At 30.6% G+C, this 18,863-nt stretch overlaps 1 protein-coding gene across 1 annotated transcript; it reads right to left on the bottom strand.

Annotated features, from left to right (window-relative positions):
* Positions 1-2,227: 2,227 nt before the first annotated feature.
* On the bottom strand, positions 2,228-7,194 carry LOC108336295 (uncharacterized). The gene is made up of 3 exons (XM_017572696.2): positions 6,873-7,194; positions 3,748-4,075; positions 2,228-2,629 (listed from the first exon to the last, which is right to left on the bottom strand). The coding sequence occupies exons 1-3, from the start codon at positions 7,018-7,020 to the stop codon at positions 2,419-2,421; spliced, it is 687 nt and encodes a 228-aa protein (XP_017428185.1). The 5' UTR covers positions 7,021-7,194; the 3' UTR covers positions 2,228-2,418.
* Between the last annotated feature and the right edge of the window lie 11,669 nt (positions 7,195-18,863).

The raw sequence follows: 18,863 nt of genomic DNA on the forward strand, positions 1-18,863 counted from the left end.
TTAATTATCAATAATACTTAGTAAATACAATAATTAATTCATTAAATATATTTTTAATTTTATGCATACTACATTAAGACTTTTTTAATAAAATAGATTAAGTGTTTCATTTAAATAGATTTGACCAATATTGAAAATGAGATAAATTTTCTTTACTATTTTATATAATATTAATTAAATTTTATATATTAAATTTTTAAGATCGTGTGATACTTCACACTACAAGCAAGCTGCAACACTTACTCGTTCTTCTACTTCGCTTCAAAGTTATCATTTCAATTGCATTTGTGTTTGTAGAGATAGTTTATTGATTTGTCATTGACTCACTCTGGCTGATCGAGTTCACGGCTCGTCTCGCATTTCCGCCGGGTCACAATCAGCTTTGCCTTAGGATTCGTCATTCTACAAATGTTACGACCACTGTCGTTGAACAAGTCGGTGCCTCCACCTAGAACCTAAGTCATCAAGATACCCAAGGATCAAGTCCATTGCGTTTCTCTGGCTGAGAATGCCCGTTGATACGACCAATACACTCACCGGAAGCATCGCTGGAGCCGATGTTGTTGCTGAGATTATTATTCATTGTGTATATTTTAAATAGCCTTAATATTTATTTTGGTCCCTAATTTTGGTAGGTGTGTTCAAAGTGATCTTATCTTTGTTCAGATGTATAAAGTTGTTCCATATTTTGTAAAAATGGTTCAAGTTCTTGCTTACGGTGTTAAAAACGCTAAAGGTGTAATTGTCCTAGTCAAAAGTGAATAAGTTGTCTAGTTATTGAGTGCATGACACGCTAAGGTCAATTGAAATATAAATTTTAAAAATAAAAGTTAATATAGTGAAAAAGTTATAATAGAGGATAAATGAAACTACATTTAGGTTAGAACCAATTCGCGATTTGGGGTTAAAGAATATGCTGAAATTGATCTTGAAATTGGGTTCCTGGTTTGCTAAAGGTGCATTTGAAAGAATCTTGTCTGCCTGATCCACCAGATCACAAGGGCTAATCGGCTAGAACCGCAACCCGTTTCAGCATTCATAATCTCCCTTTCTTCATCAATTCAACCACAACAAAAGAGAGAAGGAAACCTACTGCACTTTCCTCGCCTCGATGTTAGTGTAGAAGCTGGACGTGATCGCCAATGTTGCTACATCTTTTCCAAGGCGCGTAGTTGACCAAGAGCTCCACCAAAGTTACTAATGACCCTTTTTCTCAATTATTGTTCAACCTTCTTCCTCCTCTTTGAATGAATTTTTTCTGGTTATGAGTGTTTGAGGTGAAGAAGAAGACAACGAGGGGGTGATGGTTGTCAAAATGTTGGAAGAGAGTTGATATTTCTGATTTTTTTTAATTGCAAATTGATAATTAGGGTTTTTTATTTTGCACATAATTTTGTAAATTATGAATTAGGATTCTGATTTTGAAAAATGTAATTAAGGATTCTAATTTTACACATGATTTTTCATTAACCTTCTCCTTCTACCCAATTCCACATACCTTGTCAAGTCAATTCATCTTAAACCGTTTTTATAAAATGAGACATAAATTACATAAATAGTTGCATTTATTGATACGCCATGAGTCTGAGATTTATTTGGTTTTGCATTAGACTGACTGTTTTTATTATAAATGTTTTCAGTTTAGTATGTTTTTGCTTAAGAAAAAACATCAACTTTTTATTATTGACTTAAAATTATTAAAATTATATATTTGGTGAATTTTGTTTATAACTTTATACTATTACTCAAGTTTACCTTCACAATAACTTCTTTAATATTCCCAATTAAGCATTAAACTTTACCTTTTCTACATTCAGATTGGAAATCATTTATTAAATGGCACTTTCTTTGTATCAGACAGACTTGGCATATTTGGTGAGGTAAAATATCGAAAACATGCTTTATTTTCTTTTATTGAGGAACAAAACAAATATTTACAAATTGAAGACCAAGACCATAATACATTAAATTTTAAGTTCTAAAATGGCTTCGTATATACCAAAGTGAGGCTCTAAAATTACGTTGACGAGACTTTGTTGAAAACAATAAAATAAATAAATTATAAAGATTTAAAATAAAAACAAGTAAAACGAATCAGTACTGATAAAAAAAATGTTTATCTCAATTATAAAAACATTTTGATTTCAATACAAGGTTTAAAAGCACAAGTCAGAGGACAGTGAAAGTGAAATTGGGGAGTGGTCATTCTTTCAGAACTAGACTAAACTAATTGATAATTTGAATATTCATTAACTTCTCACAGTAAACTCAGTATACAAACACTTAAACTTGACCAAGGTGATCAATTCTCCTGAACAGAAACATCTGTTTTCCTTCTTTTCTTTTCCTTCTACTACAAGATGAAAACACCACCTTGACGATGCTCAAAAACATGTAATTACAAAACATTTATAGATCTCAAAAGGAAATAATCTTCCTATGTGAGTGCTGCTCTCCAATCGAAATCACGTCTCCATGATCATGATCATGGAAAAGTAGGGTCAAGACTCCAACTAAACAAAGCACTGAACCAACAAGAAGTTTGTCATACCGCTCCACCCAGTGAAACTTCAGCTGACTGGCTCCGTAAAACGACAATGCTACCAGCGAAGTCATCACAGTTATTGTGCTGTAAATGCGACAAGGGTGAAGCTTGGTAAAAGTAATGAATATTTGAACATTTTTTTAACTTGATTGGCATCTAAACCAAACTAGCACCAGACCTGATTAAGATATTATGGATCCTAAAAGAATTTTTTATTGCAGAACAGCATTAGAAATTATGACAAAAGACCGCAATCTTATTAGAAGCCTTAGCATACATTGTTATAAGAAATGGTTTGCAAGATGTCATGTTATTATAACTTGACATTCCATGTATTTCCATGCATTTTAAGCAAATGTTCAAGCCATGGAGATTTTGTTGTCGGATTCCAGACTAAGCAGTCCAACCAGTTTTAACCATTAATTGTTCACTTGTTCAATTATAATTCAGTCTCAAAACTGATTTGACAGTCAAACATCTTATGTTATGACCTGTTAAAATCACTTAACCTGGTTTAACCTAACCTCCTGTTCACATGTCCTAAAAAGTTGTATAAATTTTATAATGTTTCATGGGAATTACAACTTAAAACTCAAGTATTTCCTAACGCTGTTGGCAAATGTTCAAGCAACCCAATTGGTCTAACCATGAGTTGTCACTTGTCTGATTATAATTCAATCTCAAAACTGAGGTGGTGGTCAAACAACTTCAGACAACTTTAAATCACTCGACCTGGTTTAATCAATTTACTTTTCCTAAAAGCTTTTTTGAATTTTATAATGTTTCATGTAAATTATTCTAACGATGTCCTAAAGATTCAACCAGCTAGTTAAAACAGATCAACATGAACTCGAATCTCCGTAATCCCAACCTAGCACTTTTTTGGTTCACTTTTAATAACATTGAATAGAATGTATTTCATTAGCTTCTCAATTGTGAAAACACATTTTCATGATCGCGAAGTAAAAAATTTCTTGGGGACCTTTGCTTTATTCGATGTCAACGTCAACATCAGAATTTTTAACATTGATAATCATTGATACCGTTTTCCAATAAATAACATATCACTTTAAATAACAATAGGTCAACAAAGATCCACGAAACATGCATATGGAAGCAGAAGACGAGTATACACATTTGAAAACAAAGCATAAAATAGCAGGACGGAAAAAATCCTATTGTTTGAGGCAATTAACTCATACCTGAACAATAGTACTACGATGGCAAGCACCATCATGGAAGATGAATTTCCAACTGCGAGAAATACTGGGAGAGTTGTAGCACAAGGAGACAAAGCGGGAACAAGAATAAGTCCAGCTACAGCCATTTTCTCCATTGGTTGGTTGTGTGAATGACTATGGCCACCCTTTCCCGTCAGAAACAACAGTATATAACTACCACCCAGAAATACAAGCAAAAGTGAAGCAACCTTATGCACTGTTTCTTCACCAGCAATAGTGTTCGCCATGGTAATTGCCGTTATACCAAGCAGTGAAGTGGATATTACATGCAAAATTGCTCCAAGAGCAGCTGCATGAAACAAAATGAATACGGTTAAAAACCTTTATCAACAGAATCCTAGAACAGTCAGCTAAGTCTTACTATAAATATAAAGGTAAAATCAAACAACATAATAAGCTACACAAAAGTAAGAATACCACGATGCCAATTGCTCTAGAAGTCCAGATATGAAAGGCATTTGAATGGGATTCCAAAACAACTTTCCAATTCTTATATTAATAAATAGTCCTTGATCATGACAAGGAAAACGCCCATTTTAAGTCATGTGAGCACAATGATCCAGCATCAAATGCAGCCATAAACAAAAATATAATTAAATGACCTCATGCGTGACCCAGCCTTCTCAGCTGCATTTTCCAGACAGCAAGCCGGATTCTTCTGTATACAATCTCTATTGCACCGTTTTCCCCTTTTGTTGCTTCTTTTCTATTGCTCTGTTTACCCACTCAATGTCCAGCAGGCTGGGAAATGGGAACCAACTCTCTTGTCAAGTACGTTCTCTTTTCTTATAATTTTTCTGTGTTTTGCTGTTTGTAATTCATTTAGAAGAAAATTCCTGGTTATTTGGTTTCTGGTGTTGTTGTTGACTTTGTTTTGTGCTCTGTTTTTCTATATATAAAGAACAGCAATTTTTGTTTCTGAATTCACATTTGATTTTCTTTTCTTTTTGTTCTTATGATTTCTAGCATTCTGGCCCATTCCCTTTTTTGAACTCCGAATTTTTTTAAAGAATTTATGATTCAAATTGCTCTATCAGTAACGAAGATAGGTAAAAAGAAATTTTTGCAATCACTGGTTGAAGATGAGAGTGTCAACTTTACCATCCATTACATCCAGCAAGTCATTTTCCAAATCCTTAGTTCTTTTACAGCTATCCAAGAATTGATCTTGATAATGAAGCGACAGAAGGCACTTTATAAATGCAATGGTAAGTTTAGTTAAACTGGAGAAATCATAGGCAAGACTTTAAATAGATGATAATGTATAAGATAGCCAAATTGCAAGTAGTCATAATAAAAATGCTCCTAGTAAGTGAATGTTCATTTTTTCAAATTTAAGCAATAAGAAAAAAACCCATGTAAATACTAATGCAAATGACGTTTGCACTAAAGTTGAGTACGGATCACATATACCAAATTTGTAAAGACTTTCCATTACTGAGCTTGACTTGTAGTTTGCCATAATGTGAATATGTAGGTTAATATTAAATGATTTAAATTTATAAAATTTAGTATATAACATTACGAAACTAACATTCTTTTTTTTTTAAACTGTAATATAGTTTATTCAAATAAGAAGTAGGATTGAGCATAAAATGTTGCAAGACTCACGTAAGAGATCTATCAAGGATATCACAAACTCCAGGTAAAAATCAATCAGTATTTGCTAACAGCAATGAAACAACGTGACAACAACAATTATAATACTTATAAGAAATATGGAATATAATCCACTTAGGAGAAATCAGCGTAAAAGTGACTGAGAATGACAATGGCAGCTCAGAGAAAGGAGTAAAGAGTCCATGTCCGCCTACCCTTTTCCCCAACCTTATATGTCAAATATATCACACATAGTCAGCAGCATATTTTCAGTTAGTCTCTCTCTCTCTGTTGATTGTTTTCATCCCTCATTATTCGGATCAGCAACCACGCATCCCATTGTTTCAACCAAATCATTTTTACCAGCTGAACTGCTGTAGCTGCTGCTATTTTCAGTCATAAAAACTTGGTTTGTATTGAGTATAATATAACCAAGCTAAAGAACACTTTGAATGTCATGGTGTAATTGATCTCATTCTCTTGAATTATATTGATGATAGCAACAAGCGGTTAGTGAGAGAAAAGGGTGGAGATGGCAAAGATGCAGAAGATGATTTGATCTTTAACATGATACCACGACTTAGAAAGAATCTATAAATGCAACTAGCGCTGGTAAGCCTTTAACCTACCCTAGGCAGCAAACAAGATTGAAGCGGGCAGCTACATTTAAGCTTGCAAGCACTAGGGTAAAGGGAAAAGAGGTGATAATAAAACTCCAGTTGATGAAAATGATAATAAAATAGACTTAAATCTTTAAGAGGATGATTGAAGATTCCAATTAACAACTTCTATTGGAATGTAATGTTTTAATTACTTCAAACCTTAGACACTTAAACTTGCTTATTACCTTATTTTTGTTGCTGTACTTGTTAGTTTTCTTAAAACATACAAATCTTATTGTTAATTATGAATTATGAATATTTCCTAAATTTGACTTCTTCTGTTTTACTTTATCTACAGCACTGCTATAATTAATTATCTAATATCAACATAAAAGCTCAACAACATTAATCTCCCCATCTTGCTATCACATTTCTGCTCGACCTCTTCAAATATCTGAGATTCAATGATTGTTAATTAAGTTCCAAACACATATAAGACAAGGAAATGAACAAATACACACAAACGCACAGAAAAGCGGGAAAATATGTAGCACTTCAGAAAGCCGTATGCATTCAGATTCCAGATAATACCATCCAAAGGGAAAAGAGGATAAGGAAACTCAATCGCATCACTAGATTTCACCTTTATACAACTCATTTATGAGAACAAATTTGTCCTCGTCCCATTCACTCTACTCGCATCCAAACAAGCAAACGCCGCAACAGAACAGTGCTAAAGAAAACCGCAATCCCTAAACCCTAACGAAGTTTCGCGTACCATACACAACAAAAAAACATGCCAAAAGAAAACAATGAACTAAAATAAAAATGTCGGTGACCTAAGTTGCGCAATTAAAGAGAAGAGTGATGGAAGGAAGAACGTACTGACGATAAGAGTTGTGGAAAGAGTCCATTTCTGCGCGCGACCTACAATGGAGAAAGGAAGCCAGTGAGTGGGAATGAAGGAATGGAGGAGCGAGACGGTGGCGATTCCGCCGATGGTGGACAGATCTTCAGCGGTGAAGCCACCCATTGCCCACGAAAATAGAGAATCGATCGTTCAGATCTGTTGTGGAACTCTACAAGCATGCAAGCACTGTTTCCGATTGGGATGAGAATAACTAAATCTGAATAAAATGGCGAAAAAAGGTGGGAAAATTCATTCTATATCTATCGGAATAAAATATTGCAGTTTATTTTGAAAAATAAATCATTTGTGGGTACAATAGTGCTATATTACTTCAACCTTATTTTTGAATTATATTACTAGAGGAAAATAAGAAGAAGAAAATAAATTTATTTAAATTTAAAATAAAAGTTGAAATATATTCTTTTTACTATTTTAATTTTTTTTTTATAATAATAAATGTAAATATTAATTCGAATATGTAAGGACAGAGAAAAAATCATATTTTTAACAACACTTTAACATCATCTAAGTGGTATTCTGTTATTGGTTTAGGTTACTGTTTATAATTATTATTATTGATTATAAAGTAATTTTATACCAATCACATAATGATACATATATAATATTAAAATATTATTAAGAAAATATTGTTAAAGTATCATTTTAAAATTTTAAAATTCAGTTTAATGCAAAATTTGGTAAATAAATGTATTAGAATTTAAAATCTGGTTATGTGAACATAGGAGTGAGATTCAGTTTGAGTATTCAGTGGATTGGAAAATTCGATTGAGTTTTAAAAATTCGGTAAATGTGTACCGGATTTAAACACGTTATCTTCTATTAATTACAATTTCGTGAATTTTACTGATATGAGAGTAAGATACATATAGTACTATAGAGAACAGATACGCACCTGTACGAACTCCTTCTTAAGGAAAAGAACGAGAAGGAAAGTTTATTGAATGATGGAAACAGTGCATTGCACTTGGTTAGCAGCGAGGCTTGGAGGTTACAACCATTGGCTCATTCCTGGGGCAAAGTTGCGAATGCAGTGGGAAATTAGGTGGTACTTAAGTGCACTATAGTTGTTAATTTGTCATACTTCATTTACATATATAATATGGTCTTCTTCCTGTTAAATTTTTAGTACAATTATTGATTAACAATTTATAAATTTGTATTCTTATTTCTCTCACCTCTTCATTATAATCATTTTTATTTTATTATATATATATATATATATTCATTTATATGATAAAAGAAATTTATACATAATAATACATGTGAGTAAAAAATGTAGTTTGTTAAAAAATTGATGTTACCTTTTTTTTTCACAATACAACAAGAACTACAAGACTCTAAAAGATAAAGATACAAGATTCTAAAAGACAAAGAGTAAATGAACAAAACATCCCAATCATGTTCCATGGTAATGGCACTCTTAGCTACCATGGCCTTTGCCATATCCACCACTGTCCTTAGCGGCTTGCAAAAGTGCACTAGCACCCCAATCACAGAAAAACATGGTAGTGCTAATGTCTTTGTGATGTTATCATTGATTGTTTTGTGTTGTTTCGTGGTTGGTGTTGTTCCTCTCCATACTCACGGGCTTAAGGAACAAGATTTTAACAAAGATCTACCTTGTTGATGTTATGAATGAATTACATGTGGCTACACAATATGTATTTGTAGAATAATACATAATAAAAATATCTAATAATCAGGATTTAATCATCCCAATTTTTTAGATTAGTAATGCTTAATTCTCTATAAATTTGTAAGAGGTGATTACATTCTAACACTCTCTCTTAAGTTGGAGCATACATGTCATATGTATCAAACATGTTACAAATGTACTCAATTCGAAGGCCTTTAAGGGACTTGATGAACATGTATGTGAGTTGATTGTTAGAGTTGATAAAATCAGTAGTAATTTCTCCCTAGATCACATTTTCTCTAACAAAGTGACAATAAATTTCAATGTGTTTGGTTCTTTCATGGAAAATCGTGTTTGATGCAAGGTGCAACTTGATTATTACAAATAAGCTTTGTTTCATGGATGTGGTTTGGTTGCAAAAATCAACGACAAGTGCATCGGTCGCAACATAGTAAGTTATAAATATTGTTATCTCCCAAGGGACTTTTGCAACACCCAACAACTCTTGCATTCTAACTCACTTAAACCACAAAGTTCACAAAAAACTCTTTTTGGTATTTTTATCAAACAGTTGGTGTGAAAGGAAATGTAACATAGAGTATTTACAATTTGTTAAGACTAGAGTTCATTCACTTCACTCTCATGCATTCACAAACATTTCAATTTCATATTCATGTCAAAAACAACTTACAATCATACTCAAATCCTACCCCTAGTGACTTTGAGCCTATGATAACTTATCAAGTTTCAATTCATTGAATCTTCAACAATCAAACATGCATTAAGTTTAAGAGTCTTAAGATTACTAATGAATCAAGTTATATTACTAGGTACATACATACATTAATTAGGCATTCAATTTTAAGTCTAGATTCCAAAGATATTTTCCAACACCTCAAGAATCACACATCAAGCATGAGAGCAATCCATATCAAAGATTGAACATGGAATTGAATACTAACATGAATTGGAAAAGCATATACCATTAATAGCACAAAATTACACAAGAGTTGCATGTTTTACAACTAATCTCAACAAATAAGAATGGTCTTTCATGGTGGAGAACTTAGAGTTCTACAAGTAGGAGAGATAAGGAAGAAATGGAAACTAAAAAGAAGATGCAAGCCCTCTCCTAAGGTTCTTGACAATTGTTCCATGCTCTAATTGTGCCTCCCCTTCGCGTCAATGCCTCCAACTCATAGCTCATCTCCCTCATCAACCTTAAGAAGGAGAAAACGTTGTGGGTGAAGATTAAAGATCCAAGGAGGAGTGAGAGAGCTTCCCAACACCTCAAACAACCTTCAAGGACCTCTCTCAGTCATTCTAAGTCGAGAGTGAAGTGTGGGAGGAAGAAAATTTTTCAAAGCTCGCGATATACATGTTTAAATACCCCATTTTGACATTTCAGCAATGTCCATATTAGCACCGCTCAACGCAATAGCAGTTAAAATGTGAAAGGGGTTCTTTATCAAACTATTGCTTAGGGTAATTTCACACAGCTCAACCCTAATGCTACTAGACCAGGTGGCGTTCAACGCCAAACTCCTTTGTAGCATTGGTTGCTCTTTGACTTTGCAGCACTAGGCGTGATTTTGGAGCTACTTAGTGTAGGTATTTGCTCCAAAATGATCAATTATTGTCTAAATCATACTCCCTTGAGTTCTAGCTTGTTATCCTCCACCATAAAAGCTTCATATTCACTTATTTTACACTTACGAACTAGGAGATTAGAAATGGAACAAGCATAAAACAACTAAAAAAAATACAAAATATAGTAAACATAAAAATAAAACAAGATTAAAGCTAGAAAAGAATTAATTTATTCATTATAATAGATACATAGAAATAGATAAAAATTGATATTATCATAAGTTCTCTATTTCTCCACCATAGTTTGTTCTCACCACTCAACAATGTAGTAAAGGTCACCACATTGAGTATATATGTACTATTATGAACAATTTTTATCTTTTCAATTTTAATGAACAAGAGAATATTAATTTAAAAATTCAACTTCAACATTTTAGTGGTTATGTTACTAATCAACTTCAATTTTTATCTTTTCAATTTTAGTGAACAAGAGAAGATTAATTTAAAAATTCAACTTCAGCATTTTAGTGCTGATGTTACTAATCATCCATATTTGAATAATTTATCGTGCATTCTTTATTAATGGTAGGAAAGTCAAATACATTTTGATTGATTGATCACTTAATTTATCTTATTTTAAATCTCCTTTTCTTACATCTATAAAAAAAAAGATATATTTATAAAATAAAACTTGCAAAACAATATTACAAAATAAAATGATTTTTTTTACTAAAACTATTGTTATTTGTAACATCCCAAAATACAACAATAACTACAAATTAGAATTAATTACATTAATCAATTAAACAAAGTAGTCTTACATTAAAACCGGGTTCAAAAAGCCGAACGGCTTAAAATACAGAAACCAAAATACAAAACAGCAGAGATAAGAAGAGTCAGGGACGAACGGTTTTACAAAACCAAATAACCGAACGTTCACTAATAAGACTAAACAATTCAAAACTAAACAAACGAGCGCGCTAGAGTTATGCCTTTACTTCCACATCTACGAGGCTCGCATCTTCCAAATTTTCTTCTTCCAGCACCTCTTCAAGTAGCTTACTTCCATCTGCTCCCATCCACACGGATGATCATCGCGAAGACGAGACGGACGTACTAGGACGAGGGACAACACAAGGAAAAACGAAGGGTAAGCTTATGTAATTTAATTCATACCTTAACATAAAAATTCAACAATTCAAACACTCGAATATTTCAACATGAATAATCATCCAAAAACTATTACTAGACGGACCGTCCGGACTGTATGAATCTGTGTAGCTACAGGTGTCCTTTGCACCCGGGTGATGTAGTAACTGGAATAATCACATCAACTGCCACCCGAGGTTAGCCCTATCCAAAGTACCCCTAAGGACTCGGACCTCCTACCTTTCCCACACATGACCTATCATCCTCTAAGTGAGGATGAGTACTCACGGAACATCAGGATGGACAGCCAGCATTAGCATGCCCACAGTCATACTTTACAAAATTCCATATTCATATTCATCCATACAGGAGTCGTTCCTCCCTGGAACGCTCGTTCAAAATCCATAATCATTATTTCATCTCATATATTGTTCGTTCATTACCATTCTTCACTTTAACCTCATTTTTATCTTCCATTACAATTTCATAAAATAACGAGCATTCAACCCTCTTCATAACGAGGACGAACGTGAAAAAAAACGAGATCGATAACTCCTCGTTTCAGAACCGAATGAAACCGACACATCATATTTACCGAACGTCATTTTCTATTCGAATCAGTTGAATGAACTGACTCTAGGAAGATCGGATCCTTACTCAGAGAGTAATTTAAATAGGAAATATTTAGGCCGAATCCAAAGAGATAAAGACTCCTCAATACGAATAGATGACTATACCGAGAACAATTTATTTTATAGACGCCGACTGTCAGTCAATGACCGAACGCGGTATACTGATTTATAGAAATTTGGACGAACGCTATTTCTATCCATTTGGTATTTTAATACTAGGACGAGCGTTCGGTATAAGACCGAGCGCCACTCATAACGAACGCTTTGGGTCGAGACCCATCGCAAACTTGTACTCACAATAGAATTAGAAATAAAGATAATATGAGAGGGTGAAGATAGAATAAAAAAAATGACTAAGTGTCCAATTATGTTTTCAAGCTTCTCAATTCCTCACACAACACTCGAGATGTCTACGTTTGGCCGAACGCTCAAACGTAGCACTAATAAAAGAGGGCGTTTGTCCTCAACTAGGATTTCTTCCGAATGAAAGAATCCCATACCAAATCATTTTCACTGGAGAACCGAACGGTTAAAGACCGTCCAGTAACGTACGTACACAATCATAAGTGAAATTTCTTATCATACTCAATATTATCACATTTCAATTTTTAACATATAGTCTCACTCATTTTCAATCATACCGTATTCAAATAATCATATCTTATATCATCAAATCACAAAAATTTCATACATTTCATACATCATAACATAACATCATAAATTTTCATATCAATTCAACGAACGTTCATGTAACACATAGTCATATAAATTAAATTAATAAGCTTCCCTTACCCGGATTTGTGACTGAAACATTTTACACGTAAGAATTGTGGCTCGTCCAGCTACCGTTTTCTACCCGTAACGGTCACTTAACTCTTCCAATCAAATCTAACCATGAGAAAAAAAGAAATACTAAGAACTTAACCCTTCATGCAACAAGAATTTGGCTTTGCATGAGACAGAAAACGTTCGACGAAGAAGAGAAACTTACCAGTTTCAGAATCTGGAACTGTTCGGTCCAGATTGTAGCTTACTACACCGGAAGTTCACCTACGGTTTCTGAAATGGGATCGGAGAAAGGAGTGGTGAGTTACAGTAGAGAGAAGATAGGGTTTTCTAGAGAGAAGGAGGAGAAATGGAAGGTCCGAGTTTTGGGGAAGAAGAAGGAGCGTGCATGAGAGTGGAAGAGTTTTTTGAAAATCCATTTTATTCTCCCCACGTCCACACGAACGTGCGTCTCTTCTGTCGACACCTACACCCCCATTACTGACTTCCATTCTTTCCTGGTGACACTTGGCGTGAGTTGCAGAGTTATGGAAGTGCGTTTTTAATGCACTGCAGAAGGGTTTGACGAGTAATTAAAGAGGATGTGACAGGTGATTAATAGTGTTTGTTTTCCAAGATCTTACATTATTTATATTAAAAAATAAATAATGGTATTCTAATTTAAATATTAACAAGGTCCAATATTTTAAAATTATTTGCATTAAATAAACGACTGTAAATTTTAGTTCTAACTTAATTATTGATGATTTTAAAAATTAATAGTAACTTTAAAAATTAAAAAAAATAATAATAAAAATTCTTTAAATATATATAATTTATTTTATAACTAGAACTAAATTAAATTAGGGTTAAATATGTTTTTATTCCCTAAACTATTGTTCGTTTTTGGTTTTCGTCCCTCTTCCAAAGTAAGGTACAATTTAGTCCTCATTCTTCTCGAAACGTTCGTTTTAGTCCTCGAAAACTAAATACTGTTTGAAAATTTGGTCCTCATTTAGCAACAAATGAGGACTAAAACCAAAGTTTCGAGGACTAAAACGAACGTTTCGAAAAGAATGAGGACCAAATTGTACCTTACTTTGAAAAAGGGACGAAAATCAGAAACGACCAATAGTTTAGGGACTAAAAACATATTTAACCCATTAAATTATATACACATTTTTCTTGTATTAACAACCATAAATAAATATATAAATTTTAAAATTTAACCATTGGAAAACATTGGTCAAAATCTGCTTAGGATCATAAAACTCAGTTTCATTAAATAATACTTACATTAAAAAACAAATACCTGATAACTTTATTTTTAATTTAATTATTAATGAATTAAAAAATTATTTATATTAAAAGAAATAATTGTAGATTTGAATTTTAATTCAACTATTGACAAGTTGAACCATTTGAAAGAAAAAAGGACAACTCTTTATGTATATGTAGTTTTTTTAATAATTATAATTATATTAAATTATGTATTTTTTTTAGTAACAGTAAATAAATATATAACTTTTAAACATTATTTTAACCGTGCAAAAAATCATTGGTTGGTCGAAATCTGTTAAATCATAAACCTCTGTTTCATTATATAAAATATATTTTTTGTAACCTTATAACACACTTGCTACTGACATTCTGTGATAAAAGTTATGTCTAAAGAAGATCTGTTACATCACTGTGCAACTTGTATTTTATCTCTCTCTGTTTTTAGTTGTTATAATGTCCTATGTAACACGTTACAACAAGAGACATAAATGAATGACATGTGAAGACATAAGTGCTTGTCACCTATTCAACCACTTCTCTTCTAAACATATGTTTTTTTGGGCTGTTTCTTACATCTAAGCCGTTCATTGTTACGAAGCTACAACATGTTAAAAGTGAGTCGCGACATTCGGGTTGACCCGTTAATTTGGTGGATGTATTTAATATTTTAATTAGTGTCGTCAAAATGGATTGAAATCTCTGAGTTAATTTGGCTCATCATGAGTTTGAATCGGATTGGATTAGAAAAAAATGTAAATTTTTTTATACAAGTCAATTTTGACCCGGCTTATTAAGAACTCAGCTCACACGGATTGAACCTATGGTGGATCGGGTTGGCTCACCAACCCACCTATTTTTTTTAATTAAATTAAATTAATTATTCAAATTTTATTATTTTTTATTAAAATCAAATTAATTAAATTAATTATTCAAAATGCACAACTTTTATTTAATAGTAAAGCCTTTCATGCTGCTATCTTTCCAAAAGTTCTCCTTTGCAAATAAAACCCTAAGATTATAGATTTGATAATATTATAAATGGAGATAAAGAAAAACATGCTTCAAGAGAGTATTCTAATTTAATATATGGATAATATTATAGATTGGATAATTCAGGAATATATCATTTGTTTTATCTTATTTTCAGACATATCTACAAGCATAATAGTTTTATCTTGTGTTATATATTTTTGTTAACGGCTATATGTAGTTTCTTGATCAAACGGTTGTGTATGTCTCATTAAACTAAATTGGCAAAATTTTATGCTTGATAGCTTATAATATATATAATAATATATTTCTTTTGTTTCATTTTTTTATATCAATTGATCCAATTATTACTGTTTCAATTTGATCGATCAAAGTAACATGTTATAAGAATTTGAGAAGAAAATGGTGAAAAAAAAAGTTAATTAAGTGAGCCAATGAGCCAATCTGTTTAACTCACCAACCCGTGGTGGGTTGGGTCAGATTCGAATTTTTTCAGCTCACTAATAAATGAGTCAGGTTGGGTTGGCTCACTAAGTAGTCAACCCGTGATGGATTGAGTTGGGTTGGGCCGAGTTACCCGTTTTGATAGCTCTAATTTTAATGTGGCATTTACCCGCATGTGAAAGATAAGCTCGGAGGTTGATTTTTTTTTTCAAATTTAATTTGAAAGATTTAGTTTTGATATTATATTAATTCAAAGATATAAGTAATAAGATTGTAATTTAAATTATTAATAGTTATAACGAAATTTAATTATTAACTATAATATAATAATTTAATATCTAAATATAATAATATTTTAAATTTATTTAAAAAAATTATTAATTAACTCGTAATATTTTAAATTTATTTAAAAAATATATTTATATGATTAAATAATAAAAAAATATGAATTGACTCGTAAGTTTGTTTACCACAAGATAAAATAGGGTATTTAACTTGTTTTAGTAGGATAGACCAACTTGATCTATTTTATTTTTTTTATAAGTGATGATCGAGTCAAAATAGATTGAATTAACTTGTTTTACAACTTACACAAAAATATGTTTAGTTAATAAAAAAATAGAATATGAAATATGGGCGTTACTATATTGTTTTTTTATTATGATTTACTTGCAAAATTAGACATTTGTATATTTGTTTACTTATAAATATGTATGAAGGTTGTTTATTGTAATGGTTAGTAACCGTTTTTTTATATACACGTTTCATTATAAATTTTACTCTTATTAATATAAATATTTTTAGAAATATATTTTGTATATGTTTATTAACATTGTTATTATAATAATAATTAAAATAATTACTTTTATTTTTATTTTTTCATAAACAAAAATAGATATACATGTAAGAAGAGACATGTATTATCACTTATATATTTAAATTCTCTGTTAATGATAAAAAAATTAAGATAATTTTAACTTATTAAATATACTTAATTAGTAATTTATAATTATTTGTTGATTTATGATTTATTTTATAAATTAACTAAGCACTATGGGTTTGGATGAGGTTGGTTAAAAAAATATAAAATTTTAATACGGACTAATTTTGAATTCGATTCACTAAGAATTTAATTTACTTGAGTTAAACTATAGTAAATTGGATTGACCCACCTAGATTGAACCTGCCGGATTAACTCTCATTAACTCATATAATTATTACTTTGTGTTATAATAATATTTAATATTATTAATTAATATTTTTTTTATTATATCGTAATTGGAGATAAAGAATATGGACTTATCCATTTAACAATGTTATTTGTTTTGTTTTTTTATTTACTTTTAGATTGTACTTGTAATTAAAAATAATTTTGATATATATTGTATTTTATTTATTTGTTTCGGGAAGTTAATATTATTTTTAACTGAGATTTATTTATATTTGAATTAGAAAAAAAATTATTATTTTTTAAAATTGAAATAAAAAACTTGTAATTAAACAATTTAACTCGTGGTAGATTATGTAAGATTTAAAATTTTTTAACTTGATAAATAAACTGAATTAAATTAATTTACTAATTAGTTAACCTGTGATACTATCACCCGTACTAATATTTATATGATATAAATAGAGTACGTTGTATGGTTAAATCAATATTAATAGCATTAGAAAATGATTATACGCCAATGTTTAAATTTTTATGTCTTTTTAGTTTTTTTTTTCTTCCATTTCTCCTTCTTCTTCAAGGGTTCTCTGCTGTGGCTGTTACTTTAATAGAAATGTCTTTTTGTTCCAGGCCACCTATATTCAATACCTTTAGTAGAAATGTAATATTAGAAAGAATTTAAAGTGGAAAGTGACTGATGATGTTTATCTAATTTAGTATTTTAGTGATTGAAACCACAAGGAGGTTATCCATTTTAAGAATGTGAACACTAAAAACATGAATACTAGGATAAAGCAAAAAGGTGTGATATGAATGGTTGCAGAGAATAGAAGACTTTTAAGCACATCTACGCTACCATTCTGACAAGATACCATAAAACCTATGTTTCTTCATTCGACCATAGAAAAAGGGAAACAATACGTGGCTCATCTGGATGCCTTAAGATAAGGGAAATGTTAGGCCAATGAAATGACTCAAGCCAACACGTTTTAATATGGAATGACAAGGTACCACAACTTTACATTCATTCATTTGACACAACAAAAAAATATATTACAAAAAAAGTGAATTTTTATTTAAAAGAAAAAATGATACCAAATGTGAAAAATTTGTATATATTAAAATATCATTTTTCCGTTTAAAAATTTCAAAATTTTCATTTTTATAATTTTAAATGCATTTAAATGTATTAAATTCAAACCAATCTTACTTACTACAAATTGTTTATTCTTTGGATGGATTGTTTTAGATAGGCAATTTAAATTTAGAAAATTTTAAATTATATTTGGAGGAATAAAGTATTTTAATTGCCATTAAATCTAAAAAATAGTTAAATATTAAATAATAATTAATAATTTAAAAGTGTTAACATTGATGATGCCTTTAATTATTATTAATTGATATTATTTTTTTTTCAAGATTGTTTTAATTTATATTTGTATAAGTTTTGTTCCGTTAATATTAACTATGATTTTAAACTGATATGATTAAGATTACTTTTACAATGATATTTTGATATTTTCGTTAGTTTTTTTAATCAATAAATTTTCCTAAGTTCACATTGATAAAAAAAATGTAATCCTAAATAATGTTAGCCGAAACCTTTCTTAATTGACATCTCAATGTTTAGGTTGTAGTCAAAGTAATGACACATCCATTAAAATCAAGTTAAAAAACATGAATTAATAATATATAATAATATAATATATTAAAAAATAGTTTTAATAAAAAAAATCAATATAATATTATATAATTAATAAATGTTATCTTAATTGAAGAGACAATATTACTCAATGGTATGAAAATTAAAATTAAAATAAATAAAAACACATAAATTAAATTATTATTAAGAGAATAACACTCAAATATTAATATGTTAGGACCTAATAGTAATAACAAAAAAATTTATAAAAAAAATTAATTAAATCACGTATTGACACATGTCGTAAGTCAAACTTTTAACTTATCTCTTTAGATGAAATTTAAAATTATTTTACATTAAAAAATCCAATTAATATAATGAAATTTTAAAATGCAAATATCTTTAAAAAAATTTAACAAATTTGGCATCAAATATTCCTAATATTTTATAAAAATGAATTATGATATTAAAATCATACGTCAAATAGAAAGCTCTTGATATAAACTTTACTGACTTTTAAAGATAGTTGATTTCGTGTAGATGTTGGTAATACAGCAAATGCCAAACATGATGTTACGAATCAAGTTGTGAGTTGGCGAGTAACCCATTTTTCATATATCAATGCACCAATCAATGGTCTAAATCTAC

This window comes from Vigna angularis, chromosome 7 (genome assembly GCF_016808095.1).
Source record: "Vigna angularis cultivar LongXiaoDou No.4 chromosome 7, ASM1680809v1, whole genome shotgun sequence".
In the NCBI taxonomy this organism is placed as follows: domain Eukaryota; kingdom Viridiplantae; phylum Streptophyta; class Magnoliopsida; order Fabales; family Fabaceae; genus Vigna; species Vigna angularis.

Coding starts and splice junctions, on each gene's coding strand:
- LOC108336295 (XM_017572696.2), bottom strand. CDS start 7,020: ATGGGTGGCTTCACCGCTGAAGATCTGTCCACCATCGGCGGAATCGCC. Junction 4,076..6,872: donor TTCCACAACTCTTATCGTCA/GTACGTTCTTCC, acceptor TGTTTCATGCAG/CTGCTCTTGGAGCAATTTTG. Junction 2,630..3,747: donor ATCGTAGTACTATTGTTCAG/GTATGAGTTAAT, acceptor TCGCATTTACAG/CACAATAACTGTGATGACTT.